This window comes from Papilio machaon, chromosome 25 (assembly GCF_912999745.1).
Source record: "Papilio machaon chromosome 25, ilPapMach1.1, whole genome shotgun sequence".
NCBI lineage: Eukaryota > Metazoa > Arthropoda > Insecta > Lepidoptera > Papilionidae > Papilio > Papilio machaon.
Genome location: NC_060010.1, coordinates 3,131,089 through 3,154,932, shown reverse-complemented (window position 1 = coordinate 3,154,932; position 23,844 = coordinate 3,131,089). Strand labels below are relative to the sequence as shown.

The 23,844-nt window shown below is 31.6% G+C and overlaps 1 protein-coding gene across 1 annotated transcript in view; it reads right to left on the bottom strand.

Annotated features, from left to right (window-relative positions):
- The window catches only part of LOC106716326 (paired box protein 6 homolog), a 45,245-nt gene extending 21,808 nt beyond the window's left edge, over positions 1 to 23,437 (bottom strand). Inside the window, exons 1-2 of the mRNA XM_014509833.2 lie at positions 23,360 to 23,437; positions 9,247 to 9,272 (exon numbers count right to left, since the gene is read on the bottom strand). Coding sequence (XP_014365319.1) covers positions 9,247 to 9,259 — 13 coding nt within the window. The 5' untranslated portion in view covers positions 9,260 to 9,272; positions 23,360 to 23,437. The remainder of the gene's footprint in view (positions 1 to 9,246; positions 9,273 to 23,359) is intronic.
- Positions 23,438 to 23,844: the final 407 nt, after the last annotated feature.

Genomic DNA, 23,844 nt, shown 5'->3' with positions numbered 1-23,844 from the left:
TTATTTTATGTTCATTAAAAAAAAAATAACGGCCCATGAAAGTGACTTTATATTTATATACAGAAAGATCAGGTGTAGCTTTACCATGAAAATACCCTCGCGTTGTTGCGGAAAATCTACGTAGCTAGTAACTACATAATTTGTGATAATGGCAACAGAAATTTGATTAAAAATATAAATTTGGTACCATGTTATTAACATTTTGTTTTATTGTTAATTTGTTGTGTTAATATGCTGAAAATATATTTATACAAAAGAAAAATTAATTGTCAATTAACGTAGGATAAGTTTAAAACACTGGATTTAATTTTTTATATAATATTAATTAATGTAAAATAATTGCCATATCAATGGAGATTGTGGCGCCCTCATGACAAGGTTATTTTTGGTCAGGTTATAGTTTCCTTCTTTCATTTAATAACTAGCTTTTACCCGCGACTCTGTCCGCGCGGAATAAAAAATAGAAAACGGGGTAAAATTATCCTATGTCCGTTTCCTGGTTCTAAATAGTGTAACTAACACGACTTTCTTTTATATATATAGATGATTGTATATAAGCTATGTATTATTTATGTTTATATACATCATCAAAAGGTTAATGTTCATCGAAACGCTGTTTGTTTATGGGGCAATATATTTTTGACTTATCCATACTTTAACACAACTTGCTAAGTCGGAACATTTTCACCACTATCACGCTCATTACTTGTCTCGTAAATATTACATATTAAGTGTGCTAATCCTTAAAGCTATAAAAACGTGAGGATAATGAAATAAATTCCCCATCTATGATGTTTAAATATTAAACGCTCGAGCTTCGCGTATGAAATAACGAAACCGACGATAATGTAGTCTTATTAGGGAATAATACTGGCCTTACTTTTTGATTTTATTTCGGCTTATTGCATCCTAAAAGATTCCTTGAAGACATCATTTTATGATATGATGAATGCAATTTGAACTTAAATACCTATTCAGTCTTTAAATTGTAACGGCGTAAGTCGCAATAATTAAAACAGTGAAGACAAAAATGAGATTATTCCAGCTATTGTACCTAGCTGTGGACCTAGCACGAATATATTACCTATATTTGTGATAATCGCCTTCATATCGACGACGATATGACTACGAAGTCAATTACGTCAAAATTAGAATGCGATCTTCGGTGTAGTTTACGCCCGATAAGAGCGCTGTACATAGAAATTTTGCCGATGAGTATACAATGGCAATTGTCACAAATATTCGAGCTAGACCCACTGTTCTACAAATGAATGATGTTTCTTTGTTTTATTTGTGAATAAAATTATAGTAAGAACTTTTTATACTATTATACTTATATATATTATACTTTTTATATTAATAATAATAGATTATATCTTTATCCAAGCTTAGTGATAATTAAGTATACACCGTTGGCTTGAAATAACGAGACCTTTACGTGTGCAAACCGACAGGTACTAACCAAAAGGTAGTAACTAATTTTTTGAGAATTTTTTTGCGCTTTTTCCATTCGAAATTTGTTTATTCCTAAAATCAAATGGTAGTAAAATCCCCGTTTAAAAGATATTGTTATCTTTGTTTTGTCAAAGATAATGACAGGGATGGCGATATGTTTTATGCAGAGATTTTGGACTTAGAAACCAACGGTTATAATGGAACACTTCTTTAACATTAACGTAAACTAAAAGCATTTATGAAAAATCGCATTTTTATCTTACAACTATATGCGATGGAGCCATCGAAATGTTTACACTTTATGATGTAAGTTTCGAGGAATCGCTCTAAAAATACGATTTGCACGCGCAAGGAGATTGCTGTATCGCTAATATGCTTCCAGTTTTACAATCGGCCGGCCGTAAAAGGTTGTTTAGTGTTTTTTCGTTGTTGGCGAGAATATAGCTCGTATATCGCACAAGTTATTGCACGGTTTATAACTTGTGACTGATTTTATAACGCCGCCAATTGGCGCTGTGGTGGCTGCCGGCTTAGCTGTCGCGTTTGAAACGATGCGTGCTTTTGTCAAAAGGTTATGTTTGCGGAAGGGATATCGTATTATCTTACTAATATTATAAATGCGAATATATAGATGGATGCATGTTTGTTAGAATTTATCTTAAGAACGGCTCAACGGATATTAATGAAATTTGACGCAGATATAGAATATAGCCTGGGAAAACACATAATCTACTAACTAAGTTTTTTAAATGCCGCTAGGACAGTGTCACGGGCGACAGCTAGTATATGTTTTTCATGAATTTTACAATTATAAAGTTGAATATGAACATTTAAAAACATTTTCATATTCATATTTGTAATAACAGGGATCATATTATATGGTTTAACGGTTATGCCGATTTTAACGAGTGTTTTTTGTCAATTGATTTGGTTTTTTTTTTCGGTGTAATGAACAACGAAATTACTGTCTTAATCTGGAGCTTACTTCTGATAAAAATATAGACTTAGAATAGAAAATTTGATTAGATTCATCAAAAAAATATCTAGTCCGAAAAAAATAAATTAAGTGAGAATAATAAGACATTAAGAAGTACGTTTTGTATCACTTGAAGGATCTAATAAGTGACTTTATTTAGTTCATCTGTAACACTTATAATTTCATTAATTAACGAATGAATTATGTCGTTTTTAAAAGTATGCATCGAGTACAACATTATCGATTCTTATCGATATTAAAAATCGGTTACGATTACATCACTACTATTTATTATTTTACCGCAAACGTCATTGTGCAATTTGACATTTCGAAATTTGTCAAGTCGATTTAGATTGTTTTTGATTACGTATGTTATGAATGTGTATTTAATGTTTTCATGTTTAAATATTTGTCAGTATGGACAGGTGTAGATGCGAGGAGTATACATCGGCAGTCGACAATTTGAAATATTACACATTGGGCACTCTGAGGCCAGATATTATCGAAAATCATGATAGTAAGCTTGATGACAAATATTTTGAAATGTCACTTATGTTAAAAACAGCAAACAAAACATTCATTATCATAATTTACATAATTTTTATATTATTCCTTTTTAATATACTTACATTCATTTATGAATGTATATATGACATACAAAATCCATAACTGGTTTTTTCGTCCGAGGTTAAAACATCTACAGAAGCTTCAACATTTAAACCCTTTTTCCATGAGTAGTAGCAACCGTACAAGTGGAAATAATATCACTTTCTTATTAGAAATAGTATTTATGCCCGACTAGTATAGTGGAAAAGAGATATTTTTTCTCTTCTACGTTATATTGCAGTAGTTAATGATAATATTACAGGGTCTGGATATGGTGTAAAATGGGTAAAACAAGGTGTTAGCAGAGATGATCTTAAATTTTTGAAACCAAAAGCGTTTAAAATTCGAAAACAAGTTGCCGAAGATCCCAAAACGATTGAGAGACGCAAGGTCGAACAGATGTGGTGTCCTTACTTGAAAATCATTAGAAGACAGTAATCAGAATATAATTTTTGCCTTTTAAAAAAATCATTCTATCTGTCTCTTCGTATTAATTTCAGATTTCAAACTTTCCTATGGCAATTAATATTATTTTTAATCATGAAATTATTAAAACTTTCTCAAAACATTAAACTAACTTTTAAATAGTCTTAATTATTTTTTGGATTTTTTCAATCACGATTTTTAGGATGTTAAACAACTTTTTTTGTAAAAAAAAAAAAATCATGTAACTTAAAAATATATATTTATCACGACGTTTAGATTATTATCTTGTTCAATATAATCGCAACTAGTTTAAGTTGTCAACTTAAGTTATAAAGTCTTAAGTTTATAACTTACGAATACCACACACGTTAATTTCTCTCAAAAAAAGTTGTTCCGTGACTTAAAAAATTCAAATTACACTATTCTAATATACCATATTAATCACCATATTGACCATGTGACCATGATGACCTTCATAGACCAGAGGGTATCAAGCATATCACTGAAATGGAATAGACTATTTTCTGTCTAAAGGTAAGTTTCCACTGCTGTTACACTTGTAGAAACTTATGGTTATTTTTTTCAAATACAATGATGACATGAGATGACAATTTTTTTAGTACAGATGTTTCGAATTGGCATCTTTATACCTTGTTTCTTCTAGATAATAAAGAAGAACTTAATTTATTTTCTTCAAAATTGAAAACCTAACTTATTATAAGATTATCTTTATTCTACGCACAATAATATTACATAATATGACAGACACTTCATTCTCTAAAACAATTTTTCTATTTTTTTCTCAACGAAAAAAAAACACTAAATAGCCAAAGAACTCCTTCTTGCACACATCAGCTACCTTCTAGACAAAATCTCGATTTACACGAAACAAACGACGACTTGCATACAAACATACAGATAGACAGATAGACAATTTTTTTTTAATTTTGAAAATAGGATTTTGTTTCTTTATTACAGACACTCCAATTTTATTATACAATATAGTGTTACGGTGAGTTTTAATAAACAAAGACAACAATATGTATACAAGTGTAACCGCTGTCGAAACCCACAAGTAGTTAAAGTATTAAATATTTTCACTTTGATTCGTAATCAGATAAAATTTGCTAAAATATAATCTGTCTCGATTTAATTTTTACAACGTACTAAATGTTTTTACATTCCGTGTTACAAAGCTTCGCGTTGCTTTTAAGAACTCATCAATATCAAAACATCACAGGGACGGACTAGTATAAACTAGTGGTGTTTTTCTACAATTTCCTATAAAAAATCATAAACTTAATTTTGATAAGACGTTCTAATTTATAGATAGCTTATTTCAAATGATTTTATTTTTTAATTTCTGAAAAATTTTGCGGAAATCGTACAAAACATTTACAGTACCGGTACAGTATCGCTATCAAACATATCTAATTTTTCTGTAACCAAAAACAAAAACAATTTCTACTTTAATCTATATTTCTTTTCTACAAGCTACACGAAAATAAAAAAAAATATTTTTTAGTTTAACAAAACACGTTAGTATATTTGAGAGTTTAAGCCGTTACAAAAGAAATCCGTCCCTGTCGTCTGAATACAGTTTTGTGAAGCACGAAAAAGTTTTACGTAAGTTTCGTTACCGTATTCGGTTTTTATTGCTTAGTCTTAATTAAAATCTGAGCTGTCTTTATAAAAGTTTAATTAGGTGAAGTTATTGCGAACGCCAAGATGAAAGCGCACTCGCGAAGTTACAGTAAGTCACATTTAATTAGTTCTTATTTATGTGTGGTACTTATTGTTCAGGGCTTTATTACACGTCTTCACATTTAAATTTGACTAATTTCAGTTTATGACATATCGTAGGTTTCCACTGGTTGAAACAATCCTGGAAGTATATTGACATCCTTTTCACTCTTCTTGAAATAACTAAAATCTTATCTTACTAATATTATAAACTAGCTTTTACCCGCGACTCCGTCCGCGCGGAATAAAAAATAGAAAACGGGGTAAAAATTATCCTATGTCCGTTTCCTGGTTCTAAGCTACCTGCCCACCAATTGTCAGTCAAATCGATTCAGCCGTTCTTGAGTTATAAATAGTGTAACTAACACAACTTTCTTTTATATATATAGATAGATAGATGCGAAAGTTTAGATGGATGTTTGTTAGAAGGTATCTCCGGAACGGATCAACGGATTTTGATGAAATTTGGCACAAATGTAGCATAAACATAGTATGCTGGCTGCTAAGTTTTTTTTTAATACCGCACGAACGTAGTCGCGGGCGACATCTATAATGGAAAATTTTTACATATAAGTTTCGGCAATAAAATTAGGAGATATGAAACTTGACACGTTTTTTCATTTATGATAGATATTTGTAATAAAATAATCAATGTTGAATTAGTAAAGTTGAAGATTTTGTACTTTATGTAAGAAATCTCAAATTTGAAGTTAAATTTCGAAATTCAATTAAGAAATAATCTTAACATGAATAATAATTTCACAATTGCAATTTTCACGACTCGATATTTCGTACATCGATACGATATTTATTAATATGAATACAATAAAATCGATTATTACAAATACGTGTGAAATATTATGGGATTGCACCTCTCGGTTGGTACACGTCTTGAAGATCAGGTTCTTTTCCGAATCAATTAATTAACAATAAAATGTAAAAGTTTATGACGTTAAATTGTAACACAGTTGTAAACATCGAAGTAGAAAATCGAATGTGATGTTTTAGATCCGTTTGATATAGAAGGACTGATAACTGGTTATATTAACATGGATAAGATTAAACGGTGAAATGTGAAACTATCAAAAAGGGACTGACGACTGAAATAACGAATAAAAGTCTAACAATAACCGTACTTTAATAAATTTTGTAAGAGATTGTTGTTGTAACAAAATCCATAACTGGTAACTGTATTTTGCAACCACCTTCCGTTTATTCCTTGTTCTAATAATAATAATAAAAAAACTATTACCATTTTTATTTTATTATCTATAGCTTGTTTCTTCATCATTTATTAGCTCTAGTCTTGTTATTTAGTCACGAAGGGTGTTTTCTCATACTAAATGTATGCAAAGAGAGATCACTTAGGACTTAAGTCTGCCAATTATTATTAATCGTATCCACATTATTCTAATATGCATAGGTTAGAATCGCGGCCGCCCAGAAAATCCGATAAGTTAATTTGGCGTCAAAAGCTCGGCCGTCGGCAGCGGCGTCATGACGTAGATAAAAACTCACAGAAACCGGACGAACGCGTTCATTGCGATGCGTTAGATCCATACCATTGATAACGTATATTATGTCGCCGGTCGAGTCATGAATTATTATACATACAACTATTAATATCATTTCGAAACTACGTATGGATCAGTATCCGTAATATGCAATCTTTTGAATCTTACTATCTTACTAATATTATAAATGCGAATGTTTGGATGGATAGATGGATACATTGTTGTAAGAAGGTAACTGTACATCGGCTCAACGGATATCGATAACATTTGTCACTGATGTAGAACATTGTCTGGAGGAAATCACAGTCTACTAGTTAAGTTTTTTTTTTTAATTTCATACGGACGGAGTCGCGGCCGACAGCTAGTGTATAATACTTAAGAAACAGATATTTCATTCCAATCAAACATACAGAACAAAACGTAGCAAACAAAACTCACGCCCGTAACTCAAGAGGGTTAGGAAGAGATTGTGCGCTTCTGGCACAGGTTCTCTCCTCTTCCAAATCTACATTTTCATTCCAGAGTTTATGTTTATTTCTAGCAGTCATATCTTAAAAAATACGAATACTAACATGATTTTAAAAGTATAAAAAGCTTCTTAACTCCTTTGACAAAATATAATTAATCTAATGCTTTTTTTTCGAATGATCATTATAATTTCCAATTCATCAAGATGTCAAAATAATTCGGCGTTGCATTTGACGAATGCGCATTTTCCCGCATTTTATATCCGTCGCTATTTTCAGTTGTTTGCAAATGTTACACTGGCGTCTGCGTAACACAAAGTAAACATTTATCAATAACAGGTAATTCGATTTCCTTGTCCCAGTCGCTACCATCTCGTTTATCTTCACTCCAACATCAATAGGAATAAAATTCTCTAAATAAAAGTAGTGTTGGAATGTATCGTATCGTTATTCACTCTATCGATCTATAAACCTTTAGCCTCGCCGCATCCAAACCTCAGCACGCTCATTAAGATTATTAGGTAGCTAGTTAGATACAAGTAAAGTCAAGAGGCGTCTAAAAAAATCCGGAAACGACGTGTGTGATCCCTTTAAAGAAATGTCTTCAAACATATTATGCCGTATCTATGAGATTGAATATGTTTATAACTGTGATATCATCGCGTTTATGGGTACATTATAAGAAATTACGATAAATATCATGTTTAATAGCAATACTACATCGTTTAAATTTTACTAGTTGGTTCACGCGACTGTACGTAGGACAGTTACATGGAAAATATGTTTTTAACGTATCGTCATTGTTTATAGAAATATTTAATTGTAGCCTATATGCGTTCTTCCAGGCTATGCCGAATTTCAGCGAGATTTAAGCAACCGTTCTGGAGCTATCTTCAAACAGCCATTCATACATCCAAACATCCAAACATTCGCATTTATAATATTAATAAGTTTTGAAATTTATATTGTGTCAGTGAATGTACATGAATATGATTTTTGGTGTGACCCTAACTTGAAAAAGCCTTATATTTCAGATTTATTTTAGCAATAAAGTAATATATCATTTTCCAAGGCGTCTTACTAAATTACAAAAAAAAAATGTTTCATATAGTTTAGTTATTTATGGGAAATAGAGATCTTCTTTCACATTTTCTGCACGATTTACCGTTGGTTTCTTAGACTAAAATCTTTGTATAAAACATATCGTCATCCCTTTCATTATCTTTGACAAAACAGAGATAACAGAATGTCTTAAACGGAGATTTTGGTCTCAAAAACCCACACTAAGCAGTTGTATTGTTGGAATAAAAGTTACAATGTTTCTATATAATCAATAATAGTCTTTAAATAATACGAATCGTTGCGAATAATACGAAGTCGCAAAAGCGTTACAAACAGTTGCATTTATCATAGGTATAGTTTAGTTAGTATGGATATACCAACGACATAGTCAAAAACGATTTTAAAGGAAATCGAGCGAGATATGAAATGATTCTTGATTGGTAAGAGACTAATGTAAGTTATAGCATGTATAATGAATTAGAGAACTGGTCGCTTATGCCCGGGTGGGCCGCTTTTCGATACGGATCCGATATTATCTTAATACGAGATTCGACTGCCGATTGCCTTAATTACCGTTTATGGTCCAGGGGCAGTGGTCAGGGTTCTTTGAAACGCTTATGATTCAAGCGCGAGGATTCTTTTTAAAAACATTATCAATTCGAGGTTTGTCGGCGCGAGCTTTATATGTGAGACGTTTAGTTTAATTAAGATTCGAGCTTGTTTTTTTTTAACAGATATCATGGAATAATTGTAACACTTAGTTTTGGATCGCAAATGGAAATCATTGCAGTACAGTCGTTTTTAATTGTTTACAATTAAATATACAGATAATAGAATTACGGGTTTCTTGGGTATTTTTACTTTGCGCAAATACACAATTTTTTTTATTTAATTTTTCACTGTTATTGTGCATTTGTTAAGTTGTGTCTCTTGGTTGTATTAACATGGAAAGAAAATTTATAATATTTTGTACAAATATTAAAAGAATATTTCTTACCTGTGTGTGGCATCGCTGTTATGAATCTGAAAAAAAAAATGACAATTAAAACTCATATTTAGGGAACATCGCAGAGCATTAGTACACTTGTAAAACCAGTAGTCAAATGAACTTAATGACCTTATTTATTGACTTACAAAAGAAGTTTCTTTTTCTCTCATTAAAATATGCCAATCTGGTGGCGCGATCGTACCCCGAGACCGAAATTATTAAAACGCGTGACATCTTTATCGGCCATTTTGTTAGTTTCCCGCCAACGCCGCGACCGCCACGAGACCTACCGTGCGTAATGTTAAACCTTCATAGTGATGTTATTTATTGTAAGTACTATATGGCAACGAAAACACAACGTAGCACTTTTGACAGATTACCGAGTTAAGAGGATGAAAGAATGACATGTCGTTCGTTCATTAACTTGCTGTCTGATTCATTCACTCCTTCAATACCTGAGTACTTATTTCATTCAATACGCGAAGATATCTGTTCAAATCTGGACTCATGTGGGACACTAACAGTTGTTGCTGACTTTACTATTGTTTACGTCAAAGTTTTTAGACATACCCTTATCACCGAAACATAAAAAAAATAGTTATCAACCAGTCTTAACAAATCACTCTTCCTTCAAAAACAGTTACAATTACTTCATTTCCCATCACTAAAACTGTGACGTTACGGCAGCACACGGTTATTATTAAACCGGCCATAACGCACCGATAACACCCTTAAATAATAATTTATTCAAATTAAAAATACTTATCGGTAGTGATGCGGTAGTAAGTCATGAATTAAGTGAACCGGTGCGTGCGCGGCGGTAAGCGAGCTAATCGGAGGCCTCGATCACCGTGAAAACCGAAAAAAATTATGAATAAATCAAAGCGCGGGCGTAACACGCGAATAATAAGTTAAAAAGCGTGGGACTTACCGGACTAACCGTGGGTTTTTAAGACCAAAATATCTTTATAAAACATATCGTCATCCCTGTCATTATTATTGACAAAACTGAGATAACAGTATGATTTAAACGTACTTTTTGCTCTCAGACCCATGGTTATTGATTCGAATTTTTGAGTTACCAAATGTTATCGATCTTTTTGTAAGCATTAGTAATTCAATCAAGATCACATTGTGATTTTTAAACCGTAAAAGTTTCTCGTTTATTTTTGCTCCCACTGATATATAATTTATTTCAACGGTACGTGTATTTTATTACCTTTTTAATATTATTACATTTTTCACTAGTAGATTTTTTAAAAATAAATTATTGTAAGCAAATTCATTAAAAGATTCAAAATATTAAAACGAAAATTATCAATTTCATTACAGTAAAATGATATCTTAAAATGTTTGTATCTTTTTCATATTTTTGATATATAATTTATTTCAACGGTACGTGTATTTTATTACCTTTTTAATATTATTACATTTTTCACTAGTAGATTTTTTAAAAATAAATTATTGTAAGCAAATTCATTAAAAGATTCAAAATATTAAAACGAAAATTATCAATTTCATTACAGTAAAATGATATCTTAAAATGTTTGTATCTTTTTCATATTTTTAAAAACAAATATTAATCATATTTTAATTCCAATTTAAACGGCGAGTATTTTTGCGTGCAGATATTACAAAGTACAAATCACACAAATAACGTTTAAACAAAACAAATTATAACTCTATGGCAAACGAAAAACCTTCATTAATAGCTTAAATTATTTTTCCTTTCTAACAGTTAATTCTTTTGTTATGGCCAGGCATTAGTTGGCGTGTCAAAAGACCCACGCCCCAGTGTAACACTACGTTTTGTCATCTAACATTATGTTAATAAGAGGCCGCAATATTTTCGATACGGTAAGCTTTTACGTGACAATTGGACTATAAAATGAGGTACTTTTAACCCCCTAACTCAAGTATTTCTTTATAATTAGGTCATGGTTTCTTTGTCATAAACAGTATATTTAGAGTACCTACTAAGTACGGCAAAGTCTTGACACAACCCTTTAGTGAATTGGCATATGTTTGCTAATGACTTGCGCTACTGCCATTTATGATTCAAATGTTTGTAGCAAAATGTTTCGAATATCCGCTTTACAATTTATTTTGACAATAGTTTTCGTTATAAAAAAATATCTTCATCTATAAAAAAATTAAACTGAAGAAATAATACTGGCCACTTCTAACCCTTTAAAATAAAGTAATATAAATTATCACTTAAAAAAAAATATGATTCCAAATTCAAACACGTACTGAATAAACCCAAGGATGTCGTTGATAAAATCTAAGCGAGGGTAAGTTTTTGAGTTTTCGCGTTTGAAAGTGGTTTGAAATGAGTTTCGCGTGATTGTAATAATTTGTGCGTATATCGTTTTAAAACATTTTATGGGAGCTTTGTAGAGGCGTTTTGGTGCGTTCAAATTAACAATTATTAGTGTAACACTTTGACTTTAAAGAGACAGGACATGACGCGCGCGCGTATTTCCCTATGTCAAATAAAAACGAGTAAGTTCTAAATTTCCTTACTTGTGAACTCGTTTTGTGTTAGTGTGTGAATTTTAGTCAGTATGCATTTATAAAGACGTTTCAATTTTACGTAAGTGTCACCAATACCTCACCTTTTGCGAAACGTAGCAGAAGTTATTAAGTACAACGGCGCGCGTCTCTTTGCTTAGTCCGTTTCTCTATACTCAAAGTTGTAACGTTAACTAACCAGTCAAGGTCTACATTGCCATGTCAGGGTCGTGACACCGTATAATTTGAACGATATACTTTTATTTAACGTGTTAGGGTTAAAGCTACGATTGTGTTGCTTTGGTTTTTGAATTTATTAAAAATTAATCGATACAAATGTTTTGTGGTTAAGTGTTATTTTAATGTATAAATTTCAATTTGTTTTAGAAAGAATAACATAGAATTGTTTTAGACTGCGAAAATATGTGATGAAATATCTAAAAGATATGCAAAAATTTGTGAATCTATTACTTTTCATTACTTCTTACTAAAATTATAAATGCGAAAGTTTAAATCCATGGATGGATGAATGTTTGCTTAAAGGTATCTCCGAAACGGTTCTTATTAATTTTATTTTTTAATTCCGCGCGGACGAAGTCGCGGGCAATAGCTAGTATGTTTATATATAAGTCAAGGGAGGTAATAAGCAATAGTAACACCGAGATGATTATTGAAGCCCGTGCACACCAGAGGAATTGCAGATGTTGGCCTTTGAGGAACAGAAAAACATATTAAAATTTTATTGCCTAAATATGTAATGATGTTTTCGCTATTAAAATAGTGATTTATAGAATCACTTAACGAAGGCTGTAGTATCGTGCTAAAGCGCAAATATTTTTTTTGTAGTCGGCAGTATGCGTGAAATTTATCAAGCTTGCCTCGCCACGCACGCGACTAAAACGTGTTCAAATATTGCTAACCATTGGATGGCAAAACAAAAACATTAACACCACAATCTTTACCTTCTGTAATTCTATGCTCACCTAGTACCGATAAAGTAGTGTACTTTTAATTTTTTCCTGATTCTAGTGCAAAATATTTTGCTGGTATGTATGTATGTATTCTATTTTTTCAGTGCCTTTTTTTACTAGAAGTAGAAGAATGCAATATTAACCCTTTCGTTCTCTTTGAATAAAAACAGATGAGAATATGTTTTAATGTATTTCGTCGGTAAAATGTATGCTTAATTGTGGTGCATATTATTTCGTATGCAAATATAATTTATTTCAGAGAAATATTCATTTGCTTGAAGTTACTGAGATATCTTAAGTCGAATGCGACAGAGTTAAATTATACGCTTGCCTTTATAAGATAACCGAATAAAGAATCCAATTAATTGTTAGGGTTCTGTTTGATGTTATAATTTAAGCGTATAATACCAAAGTTCCAATATTTATATATGACTAAGTGAAAATTATTGATCTCAAATCAATCAGGAATTTAAAAGTTTTTGAAATAAGTTAGTCTTCGCTTAATTTGTAAGTAAAGTTGTTCACATAATCGGTTTGTTCATAGCCGTAAAAAAATGTCAAAAAGTTCGTATAAACTTCACGAATTTTTAGATGCCTAACCATTGTATACCTCATGACAACCATCGCAAAATATGTTTCAAATATTTCCAAAATGGAGAAAGGTACGGCATTAATTTCAATAATGCTTTTTTAATTTTAATGAGAGTTTCCTAATTTAATTTCAACTTTACCGTCCATCAACAAGTAAATATTTCTCAAATTCCCTCCATTACATTTCCAAATCACGTATTGACAGTCATGTTGTAAATGACATAAGAAAATACTAAAACTTGGTAACAATTCCGATAACTCGAAACGAGTGAATTCTTACATGGCGCATTTTCCGGCCGCGGAACCCGTATAAAAAGTGCACAGTTCGATTCCTGTAGCGATTGTTGACAAAAGAACTAAGTAGTTGAATTGATTAGCATAAGCGACGCCTTAGGGACCCCCCACAGGTCAGCTCTCAATTAAGCCACTTGTCCTTTCGCGCTAGCTCCGTGGGCGAGCGTGTTATCGCGATTGCTTGCCTAACTTTATTTTCTGTTGAATTTTATACTAGACACTTTAAGGCGTTCGATTTAATTTTTACCTTTCGGTGTTTAAACTTTATAATTTAAAGATGCTTATAGTCTTAATATCTTTTATTTTATTTTTTTATTCAATCCGTCTTGATTTTAATTTGGGAGAAAAGTATAGAATCAATCTGTGCTTAAAGTTAACAAAGTTAAAAGTTATTTTTATTTCTTTTTCATAAAAAAAAACTATAATATATTAACACTAACTGTATAAAATTGTTTTTGAACTTGTGTGGATATAAATAAAAATTAAAAATTTATAAACTGATGATTTATATATAAAATTATTACGATATCTTAGTTATTAATTTGACACAAACAGGTACATTCAAACTGGCTGGGTTAAATATATAAGCATTTATTTATTTTAATTTAATGGCAATTAAGCTTTGGTCAAAATAACTAGTTTCATTATATGTTAGGTTGAGGTTTTGATGTCGCGGAAAAACAAATTAATTAAAGATCTTGTGTCGCATTACGACGTTTTCTGATCAATAGCGTAGGCGTTAACACCGGCCATGGTTATTTAACGAATTAAAAAAAAAACAGTATAACAGGAGCGAAATTATGCGACGAAATAAAAAAATACAAAAGAATTGATAAAGTTCTCCTTTTTGAAGTCGTTTTAAAATAACATTTGTGGATATTTTGCGATCTTCAAAATCCGATGGCATTTGATAATTGTGAGTTTCAACTGTCTTAATACGTATACAAAAACCATGTTTTATCTCTGTTATTCCAAAAGCAAAGAAAGGGATGACAATATATTTTAAGCTAGTTTTGATGTATTAGAAAATCACGGTAAGATCTAGTTGATCATCATACTGGTTATTTACCTGTTTGTAGTCACTTTGTAGTCGTTCGTTATATCGATTTTTATATTTATTTTTTTGTTTAATTTATTTTATTTATGCAAATTTAGTAAACAAGTTTCGAATAAAGATATAATGAATATTTTGATTAAACAGAAGGCGGATCTTTTGGGTTGGAGAGAGAACGGAACCGCCCATTACACCGACACCGAACAATCCAGATAACTTATCAACTTAATCAACAAATAAATCTCTTCTGTTTAAAATAAACATTTAAAACAAACCATAAAATATACTTGTAATATAAAAAGCCTTGAACTGTCATAGTAAAAAAAAGTCGTTGTATGTATGTTTGTTACACTCGTAATCCGAACGAGAATATAAAAGAATTTTTCATAACTTTCCTTCTTCCAATCCCTTGTAGATATGAAAACATTATTTAATTTGTATTTTGTATCTGTAACTGTACACAGGGACATTGTGTGACACTTTCTAATATTTTAAGATTGTTCGATTAAAACCGTATGATATTCTTAGTATTTTAAATGGCAATGAGGTGTGTTAACAGTGCTATCTTAGCGCGTATCTCAGGATTAATTAATAAGGAGTGAGCTGGTTCGCGGCCGTAACAAGAGCGCCATTCGAACACATTAACGGATAAATATATCTTCATTACCCGCGTACTGGTTCGCGGCGAGAAGCTGGGCCGCATGTCACACCGAAGCGTAATAAATGTTACACGTAAAATTTGAATGAACATTCTATATTCTCTTCAATATGAACTCTTAAATAGTTATTTGAGGATAGGTTTTAACAATATCAAGAAACTAAACTATGTAATTTTCTATTATAGATTAGGTTAATCTGTCAGATACCTTTTGTTTTTGTCATGGTTTAACTCTATATAGAAGTTAAATAAAGTATGTTTAAATCATAAAGTATTTTCATCTGATACTAATTAAAATAAGGATATTGAATTCTCCAAATGGTAAAACGAATAAAAAAAAGCTTAATCGATTGAACTCAACAAATCAGATAAGTTAATTGCACCGAAATTACAAGACAACGCCACAGGCGGTGTGTAATCTGGTTACGCGACGGTGTGATAGAGGGCCGGTGCGGCGAGTGTTCGTTCGCGGCAGATAGAGATAGCGACACCGACGGGCGCGCATTTGCATTTATATGCCACACAGAGAGAGACCACCCTTAAAAGACCTACGTATTTTGTGACTTGTTAACTTATATATGTACGTATAAGGTTGTAAAGCTACTAATTATCGCCATTTCACTCCTGAGTTTTTGAAGTCCCATTAAAGTAATAATTTAATAGACAATTGTGTTAGTAAAAATACATTATTAACATGACCTAAAAGACGTCTAGTTTTAAACACAGACCTTTGTGTAAATTCATAATAGGTAAAATAGCAGTATACTGTATACTGCTATTTTACCTATTATGTCTTTCGAAAACTATAATGTTGAGGATACATCTTTAAAGAGAGTAGTCATCGGTTATTGTTGTTTTTGATACTATCCTGCAGTCAGTTTTTAGTGTGTTGAGTAACTTTAAGGTTTATGTTTTGTTGACCATAGAATCAATTAGGTATAAAACTTTTATACGATACATTAATCAAGATTAAACTTAAAATAATGCAATAATCAGCTATATTTATTAACATCGTTTAGTTATTAAGCACGCCTGAGGTATTCCCGTTAAAAGTTACTCATTAGTAAATCGGACGTCAGGAAAAATGGCATTACAGGGTTATATTTGCATTTCCGTGTTGCATGAAACTTGCTGATAAAGCGTGTAAGCTCGAAATATTTTAATGAGACCAACAAAATTTACATGTTTATACTTTAACGTGTTTTTCTAAAGCAAACACCATAGCACAGTCTTGGAGTTAGGTGGGCCTGGTGGCGAAATACGTTTAGTTTTCTTTTCTTTTATTATACACAGGGTGTAATATTTTGTGATGGCTTCTATTCCACTTGAGGTGTTGAAGTCGATGAAACTGGTAATAGTAATTATACTTATTTTGAAACAAATAACTACTAAGTTTTTATCACAAAGGTCGGCAATGTATTTGTAGTTCCTCCGGTTTGGCGGATGTCCATTTGAGTCGATCATCACTTCAATGTTCCCTTTCTTTTATAAACAACAAAACGATTAAGCCAATCTATTTATCTCAGTAGCAATATAATTATTCCTTTCCTACTCCAAATTTCTCTGGTTTGGTCTGGTGTAAATCATAAAAATTATTATTGTCAATTCTTCTAGCAACATTATTCATAGACCACAATACATTTAAACCGGATATTGTGAAAGCGTAACTATTTTATTAACTTCCACACGTAAATGCAATCACAGAGCAACTTAACCGAAATCAAAATGCCAAACATTGTACGAAGACGCGTCCCTAATTTAAGACCATGTAATTGTATGGCAGGCTTCGATGATCACGTGACTTCTGTCCCTCCGAAGCGCCTCATTACCAATTTCCCCAACGAGAATCGTTCCCATACCATATCAATTCATGAACGCCTCCGGGTTACCATAATACCAGCGCAATTTCCTACTCTGTCACGATGAAATAAGGATTAATATTCTTTGATCGCTAAAGATTTGTCTCGAATGATGCTGTAACTGCATTAGTATTGGTAACAATGAGGGAAGCTTTATTTTTTTGACGTAAGCGATTACTTGAAATTGGTAATTGACGTCTCTCATTTTCTGCATCACTTGCACATGTCGAGCTTAAAATGATGTTTAAATTGTCCGAAATTCTTTCATCAAAACTAAGTAAAAGATTTATTCATATTTTGAACTAAAATACGAATTTTACATTACGCATTATAAAAAATAATACTATCAAATGAAAATGTTTGAAACGTCTGAAAGTTGGCTACACTTTATGGCAAAGCTGTCCTTCGCAAATCTTATACAAAACAATTATTAATAACTCGTTTATTGTTAAACTTATTTTATCGTTATGAAGTTTTTTTTTACTGACACAAGGTCATTTAAGGTCATAGTATATATAAAATCATATAATGTAAAAAAACTTGGCCGGAAGATGGCGCCGTCTTCGTTGAAGAGTATCATGAAAGATTCAAGCGGCAAGCTTATGGGCAAACGATTAGCGATTACTTCGCTTTTTCGGCGGGCAGTTTTTTAAGAGAACTTTCATGCTCATTCCGTGTTATGAATTCAGTAACAAGTTCATGAATAATGATGACCAACGTTACATTATTCTCATCAGGTAACGCGATATAAAGTTTTAAAGCGACATTTAATGTTTTTAATGTAAATGCAATGCATCTTAACACGTGCCCACTAGTCATGGGTAACTCAATATAAAATGACGACCTGCAGATCAGCTCATGATTCATATGTTTCTAATGTTCCTCGTGGTTTTCATGTGTGAAGCAGATAAGTGAACCGACTCACAACTCAGTTCAATTTTTACCAGCATAGTAGTTTGATTTGCGTTTTGAGAAGCGAGCTGCGAGCTGCGTGTCACCGGGCAGTAAGACTAGTAAAACGCGGTCTTTTTCAACAAGCCCCGAGTCGTCAGACCTTTTAATGGCATGTTTTGTGTCACCATAACACATGATATCAAAGCCACATAGTTATTGTACATCGCGTTGAAACTTAATCTGCCAATTTAGTCGTTGAGCTGCAGTTCAAGTCAATGGGACCTGAACTTTTGAGCTAGTTCAGTTCTGACTTACACACCTCTAATGCGTACATTGTAATCGATACAATGTTTGCAGCCAATGTAATGGGCTATAGGAAAACATATAAGCTTGTTTACTGATAAATTTAAACAAATTATTCTGAATTTTAGCTTTTTAATCAAATTAAATTGATTCTATTGTTTTATTATGCAATATCCATTCAATTAACGAAGAGGTTTTATGTATTTATGTATTAGTGTTTTAAAGAATCATTATCTAAATTTAATCCATCAATTACGACTTGAACTATGTGTGAATTTCTCTATTTTTTTCAAAGAGAATGAAAGGGAAGACAATATTATTCTTATACAGTTGTGATTGTAGTGAAACACGACGCAAAGAAATGTACTACTGATGTCATTTACGTTGACTAGTCTTACTAATACTCGTATTATAAATACAAAAGTTTAGATGGATGGATGTTTGTTTGAAAGTATCTCCGGATCGGCTCAACGGATCTTGATGAAATTTGGCACAGATGTAGAACATAGTATAGAAAAACACATAGACTACTTATTAAGTTATTTAATTCCGCACGGTCAGAGTCGCGGGCTACAGTTAGTTGCATCATAAAGTGATCCATGGAGGCATTCTTCACATCTATGATTTGGACATTTTCCAAAATAAGCTTATTTTTTTATTTCTTCCTTATTTTTTTTTAGCCTTCTATGAATTTAAGAACAAATGTTGACTAAGAGGAAAGTATTAAATGCAAAAATAAAACATATTTAATAAAATACCGGAAAATATAAAAACGTTTATTACGTAACATTTTGCGTTATTTTTTGTAACATCAGCTGTTACCAAATCACTAATTCTCAGTATTTTCCGTCACCCCACGGCTCATCAAAGTAAGTAGCCACTTTTAGCACCTCTTCAGTCAAATTAGCGACTTGACATGGTACCCAAGACCAGCTGATGCCTGAAGCATCACCAACATAAAATTACATACGTTAAAATATATAATAACTCTTAATACATTCACATAAGACTTAAAACAATAAAGCAAATAAAAAATTACACAGCAAAATAATTTTTGTCATGTTTCACGACAATTTTCGGTATTTTACATCTCTTTCACACTTTAAGTTACTTAATAAGCGGGAAGGGGATGGTGTGCACTTATGGTGGTGATAACGAGCCAATTACTGATCCGAATTACATATTCCTGCAGTGTGAAGGTGAGAAAATTGGGTGTAAAAGTGTGTAGGCATATTATACTCGGCAGCACGCGATTGCAGTAATGTGTACATCGACTTCACACCAATGCCCGCCATTATCTCACCTTACACTGTTTAATTATTTCCCCAAAAGTGAAATCAATGTTTCTCGGAGAGTAATTTGATCGACTTATTTTGTTTTTTCTTAAAACCTGACGCGATCAATAATTTGCATGGTTAAGTGTCTTTGTATGTCAAATTACGTAATATTTGAGTGTACGAAAATGGGGTTATTTATAAATATGTTCCAAATCATCCTAATATTATAGTAAGAAGTTGATTTTTTAATTAAATTTTATAGGCAATTTTAAATTACCTTGTTAAGAAGGTCAAGCCCCTAACAAATAACAGTATATTCAAATGCAATATAATTTCCTAATACATAAAAAAAACAGATTTTTGCCTCCTTTCATCATTCTTTTTTAAAATCAATCGTTACATAAATACATAAATGATTTCATATCATTGATTGATCTATGCCGATTCTGTATTTAGATTTCACAAATAATATGTTACATCAAAAAAAATCATAAATCGATTTTATATCTGATTGCCGAAATCGATATAACAAGAATTCAATTTAAAAAACTTAATTTAACAAATGGTTAAAGTATTTGTTATATAACTAAACTGTATGCAACAAATTACTATAGACTTATTATTACTGTTACATTGTCCATTTTATTTTCTACTAGCTTTTACCCGCGACTCCGTCCGCGCGGAATAAAAAATAGAAAACGGGGTAAAAATTATCCTATGTCCTTTTCCTGGTTCTAAATTTTCAGTCAAATCGATTCAGCCGTTCTTGAGTTATAAATAGTGTAACTAACACGACTTTCTTTTATATATATAGATGCGAATGTTTAGATGGATGGATGTTTGTTTGAAGGTATCTTCGGAACGGCAAAACAGATCTTGATGAAATTTAGTACAGATGTAGAATATAGTCTGAAAGAACACATAGGCTATTTATTAAGTATTTATTTAATTCCGTGCGGACGGAGTCGCGAGCGACAGCTCGTATGTACATATATACAGAGCAATATCTGGTTGGAAATTAAAAAATAAGGCCGACGGACTGTAGCTCTACACACTGGGAATTGATCGAATGACATCTGACTCATCAAAATCGATTCATACGTTTAGATTACTAACTGTTGCAATGAAATTGACATACAAACCTACGTTTACAAGAAATATATCAGCGAATCATAAGCCTCTTCTCTTAGGTATTTACATATCGAATATCTCGGTCTCGAAAATCGATCAAATTGTTAAACTTACAGGTTACAATGAAACGGAAGTAAGTAACATAAGTCGTATTTGAAACTATGTATTATAAAAGCAGATTTTTTTGTTGGACGTTTAGTTGTTGAGTTTTTAATTACTATGTTTTAATTGTGTAATTACCCATTATTTACATAAATTAAGTCAACAAAACGTTGCTAATTACTTCTTATGTATCTATCATCAAGAATGTTCATTATATGTTCATATTTTTATGGCCTCATGTACTCAATTTATAGTAAAACTAGCTGTCGCCCGCGAATCTGTCACATATGCGTGTTCTTCCAGATTATGTTCTACATGTGTGCCAAATTTCATCAAGATTTGTTTATATTCCGGAGATACCATCAAACAAACATCTATCCATCCACCCAAACATTCGCATTTTTAATATTAGTGAGATTTTAATAAAAAATATGTAAGGAGATTGATGTAATTTATTCCATTTAAATTTTTGTTATATTTAAACACTTATTATGTTATGTGTCAAACATAACCAGATGTTTATAGGAATGATAAATGTTAATAAAAACTAGAATTATGAGCAATTAAATTATCGCGGAATACATTTTTTATCTTATCACTCCATTATCATGGAACTAAAAATTTTTATTTACATATATGTCATGAACAATTATTATGGTATATATTTACACGACGGGTAAATATTATTAAGTAGTCTCACATATTAAAATACACTAACTTAGTTTTAACTTAAGTGAAAGCATAACTTAAAGTGAATAATTTCTTGTATGTGTTCTTCCAGACTATGTCATCTGTGTCAAATTTCGTCAAGATCCGTTCAACCATTTCCGAGACACAAACATCCATCCATCTAAATTTTCCCATCTATATCTATATATATAAAAGAAAGTCGTGTTAGTTACACTATTTATAACTCAAGAACGGCTGAATCGATTTGACTGAAAATTGGTGGGCAGGTAGCTTAGAACCAGGAAAAGGACATAGGATAATTTTTACCCCGTTTTCTATTTTTTATTCCGCGCGGACGAAGTCGCGGGTAAAAGCTAGTTTATAATCTTAGTAAGATTTACGTAAAGGTGTTAGATTTAATCTGGCGGTATTAAATAAGAAAAAAGGTAAATAAAAGTTATATATTATTGGATGTTAGATTTAATATGATGGTATTACGATACTTTATTTTTAAAAGCATAGGGGTAGATTTTAATAATTACCCGCATTATGAAAATATAACACCTTTTTCAAGATAAATATTCTTATTTAGTATAATTGTGAATTAAACACCCCTGATGTGTGTAAAATATAGGGATATTATATTCTAAAACAAATTATGTAAATACATTTTAAATTTAACTTTATGTACATTAAGCTATTTATGTGTTATAAAGAAAAATATACCAGTCATTAAGTCAATGCGATTTAAAAAAGGAACGTAATTTGTCTTCTTAATAGCTAATACTCCGTTATAGTATACCTAGCCGTGGGTTTACACGGCTTGTTAGAAAATAGGCTTTGGAATTTTTATTACTGGATTGTACTGAATGGTAGGTGTGATAAAATGAAATAACTAAATAAAATACACTTCTATCGTCCTTACGATCCAATTACTATATCATTTTGTTACTTCACATTTTTAATTTTGCCTTAATTAGACATATCTAAAAGAATTTCGGCCAATCTTTAACATTTGTAAAGAAGCATTTTATTATCACTGTAATTGAAAAGGACGAGAAGATTTGCCTATAAAACATTCATCGTTTATAAGAAAAATGAAGACCGTCGGAGTTCGATAAAAGGTTTTAAGCACAAAATAAGCTGCTAGACAACGAACATTATGATGGAAACAGGTTGATAATGAAGATGTGTCGCGTTGATGTCTTTTATTCCAGCATATATTTGTTGGACATATTTAGAAGAACTTTTTGTCTTTCTTTCATCCCGACTTGTTTCCGATACATGATATTTAAAACTTGATTGTTATAAAACATGTCTTACCTGTTCCACTGAATAATATGAATTAATATTAAAGAGTAAATTAAAATTTAAAAATATCCTCCACTGAACACGATTTTGATTCTATGTAAAAAAAAACTTTCATTTAAAAGTTATTTTTTTTATTATTACTTGCTTTTGCATTCTTTTCAAGTAATGCCGTAACTTATAAGAACTTATAAGAATAATTTGTTTAAGAGCAAAAGTCTTACTCCGGAATTTATTCTATACAAATTTTACTGTAAAATAAAATTTAAAAAAGCAGCAAGTCGCGGAATCGTGGCGAAACAAACCTAGGCATATAATGTTTGTAAAGGGGTTGATTTGAATAATAAGTTTTGTATTCATTAACTTCAAAAAAAGGAAGTTTATCTCGTCATCTCTTTATAAATTAATTTATTCTTATTGTTTTCTGATTCTTAGATAAGTACTAAAGGTTGACAAAATAAAAATAATGTTTTGGATAACAGTGGATAAAAACTTACCTTTCAACAATACCAGCAAAGAATACTGCTACTTGAAATACAGTATCATAGGCATATACAGTTCATTCTTACACACCAAAAAGTTTTTATTAAAAAAAAAACACTTTAAAAATCACTGGCAACTAACACGATAAATTAAAAAGTAGCGATATTCCACTGGGCGTTGGAAAGCGCGAACGAACGTAAGCTCGTACCGAAGCGTGGCGAGCTTGTAACGCGCCGGTCACCGTGTCGTCGCCTCCCGGCCCCGCCTCTCAACGGTGGGGACGATACACCTCTTAGCTTCTTCACACTTCGCCTCTACCTACTAGAATGACCACCCAACAAGAGCTACCACACCCCCTTTGTTACCACACAATTTACGACCTCGCAGGGTAATCCATATTATAAACTTAGATCATATTATAATGGTTATTATTGATAAATCATTCTATCAATTGGTTTAGCTAATTTAGACTTTATCGTGTTGGAATAAAGGCGTGTTA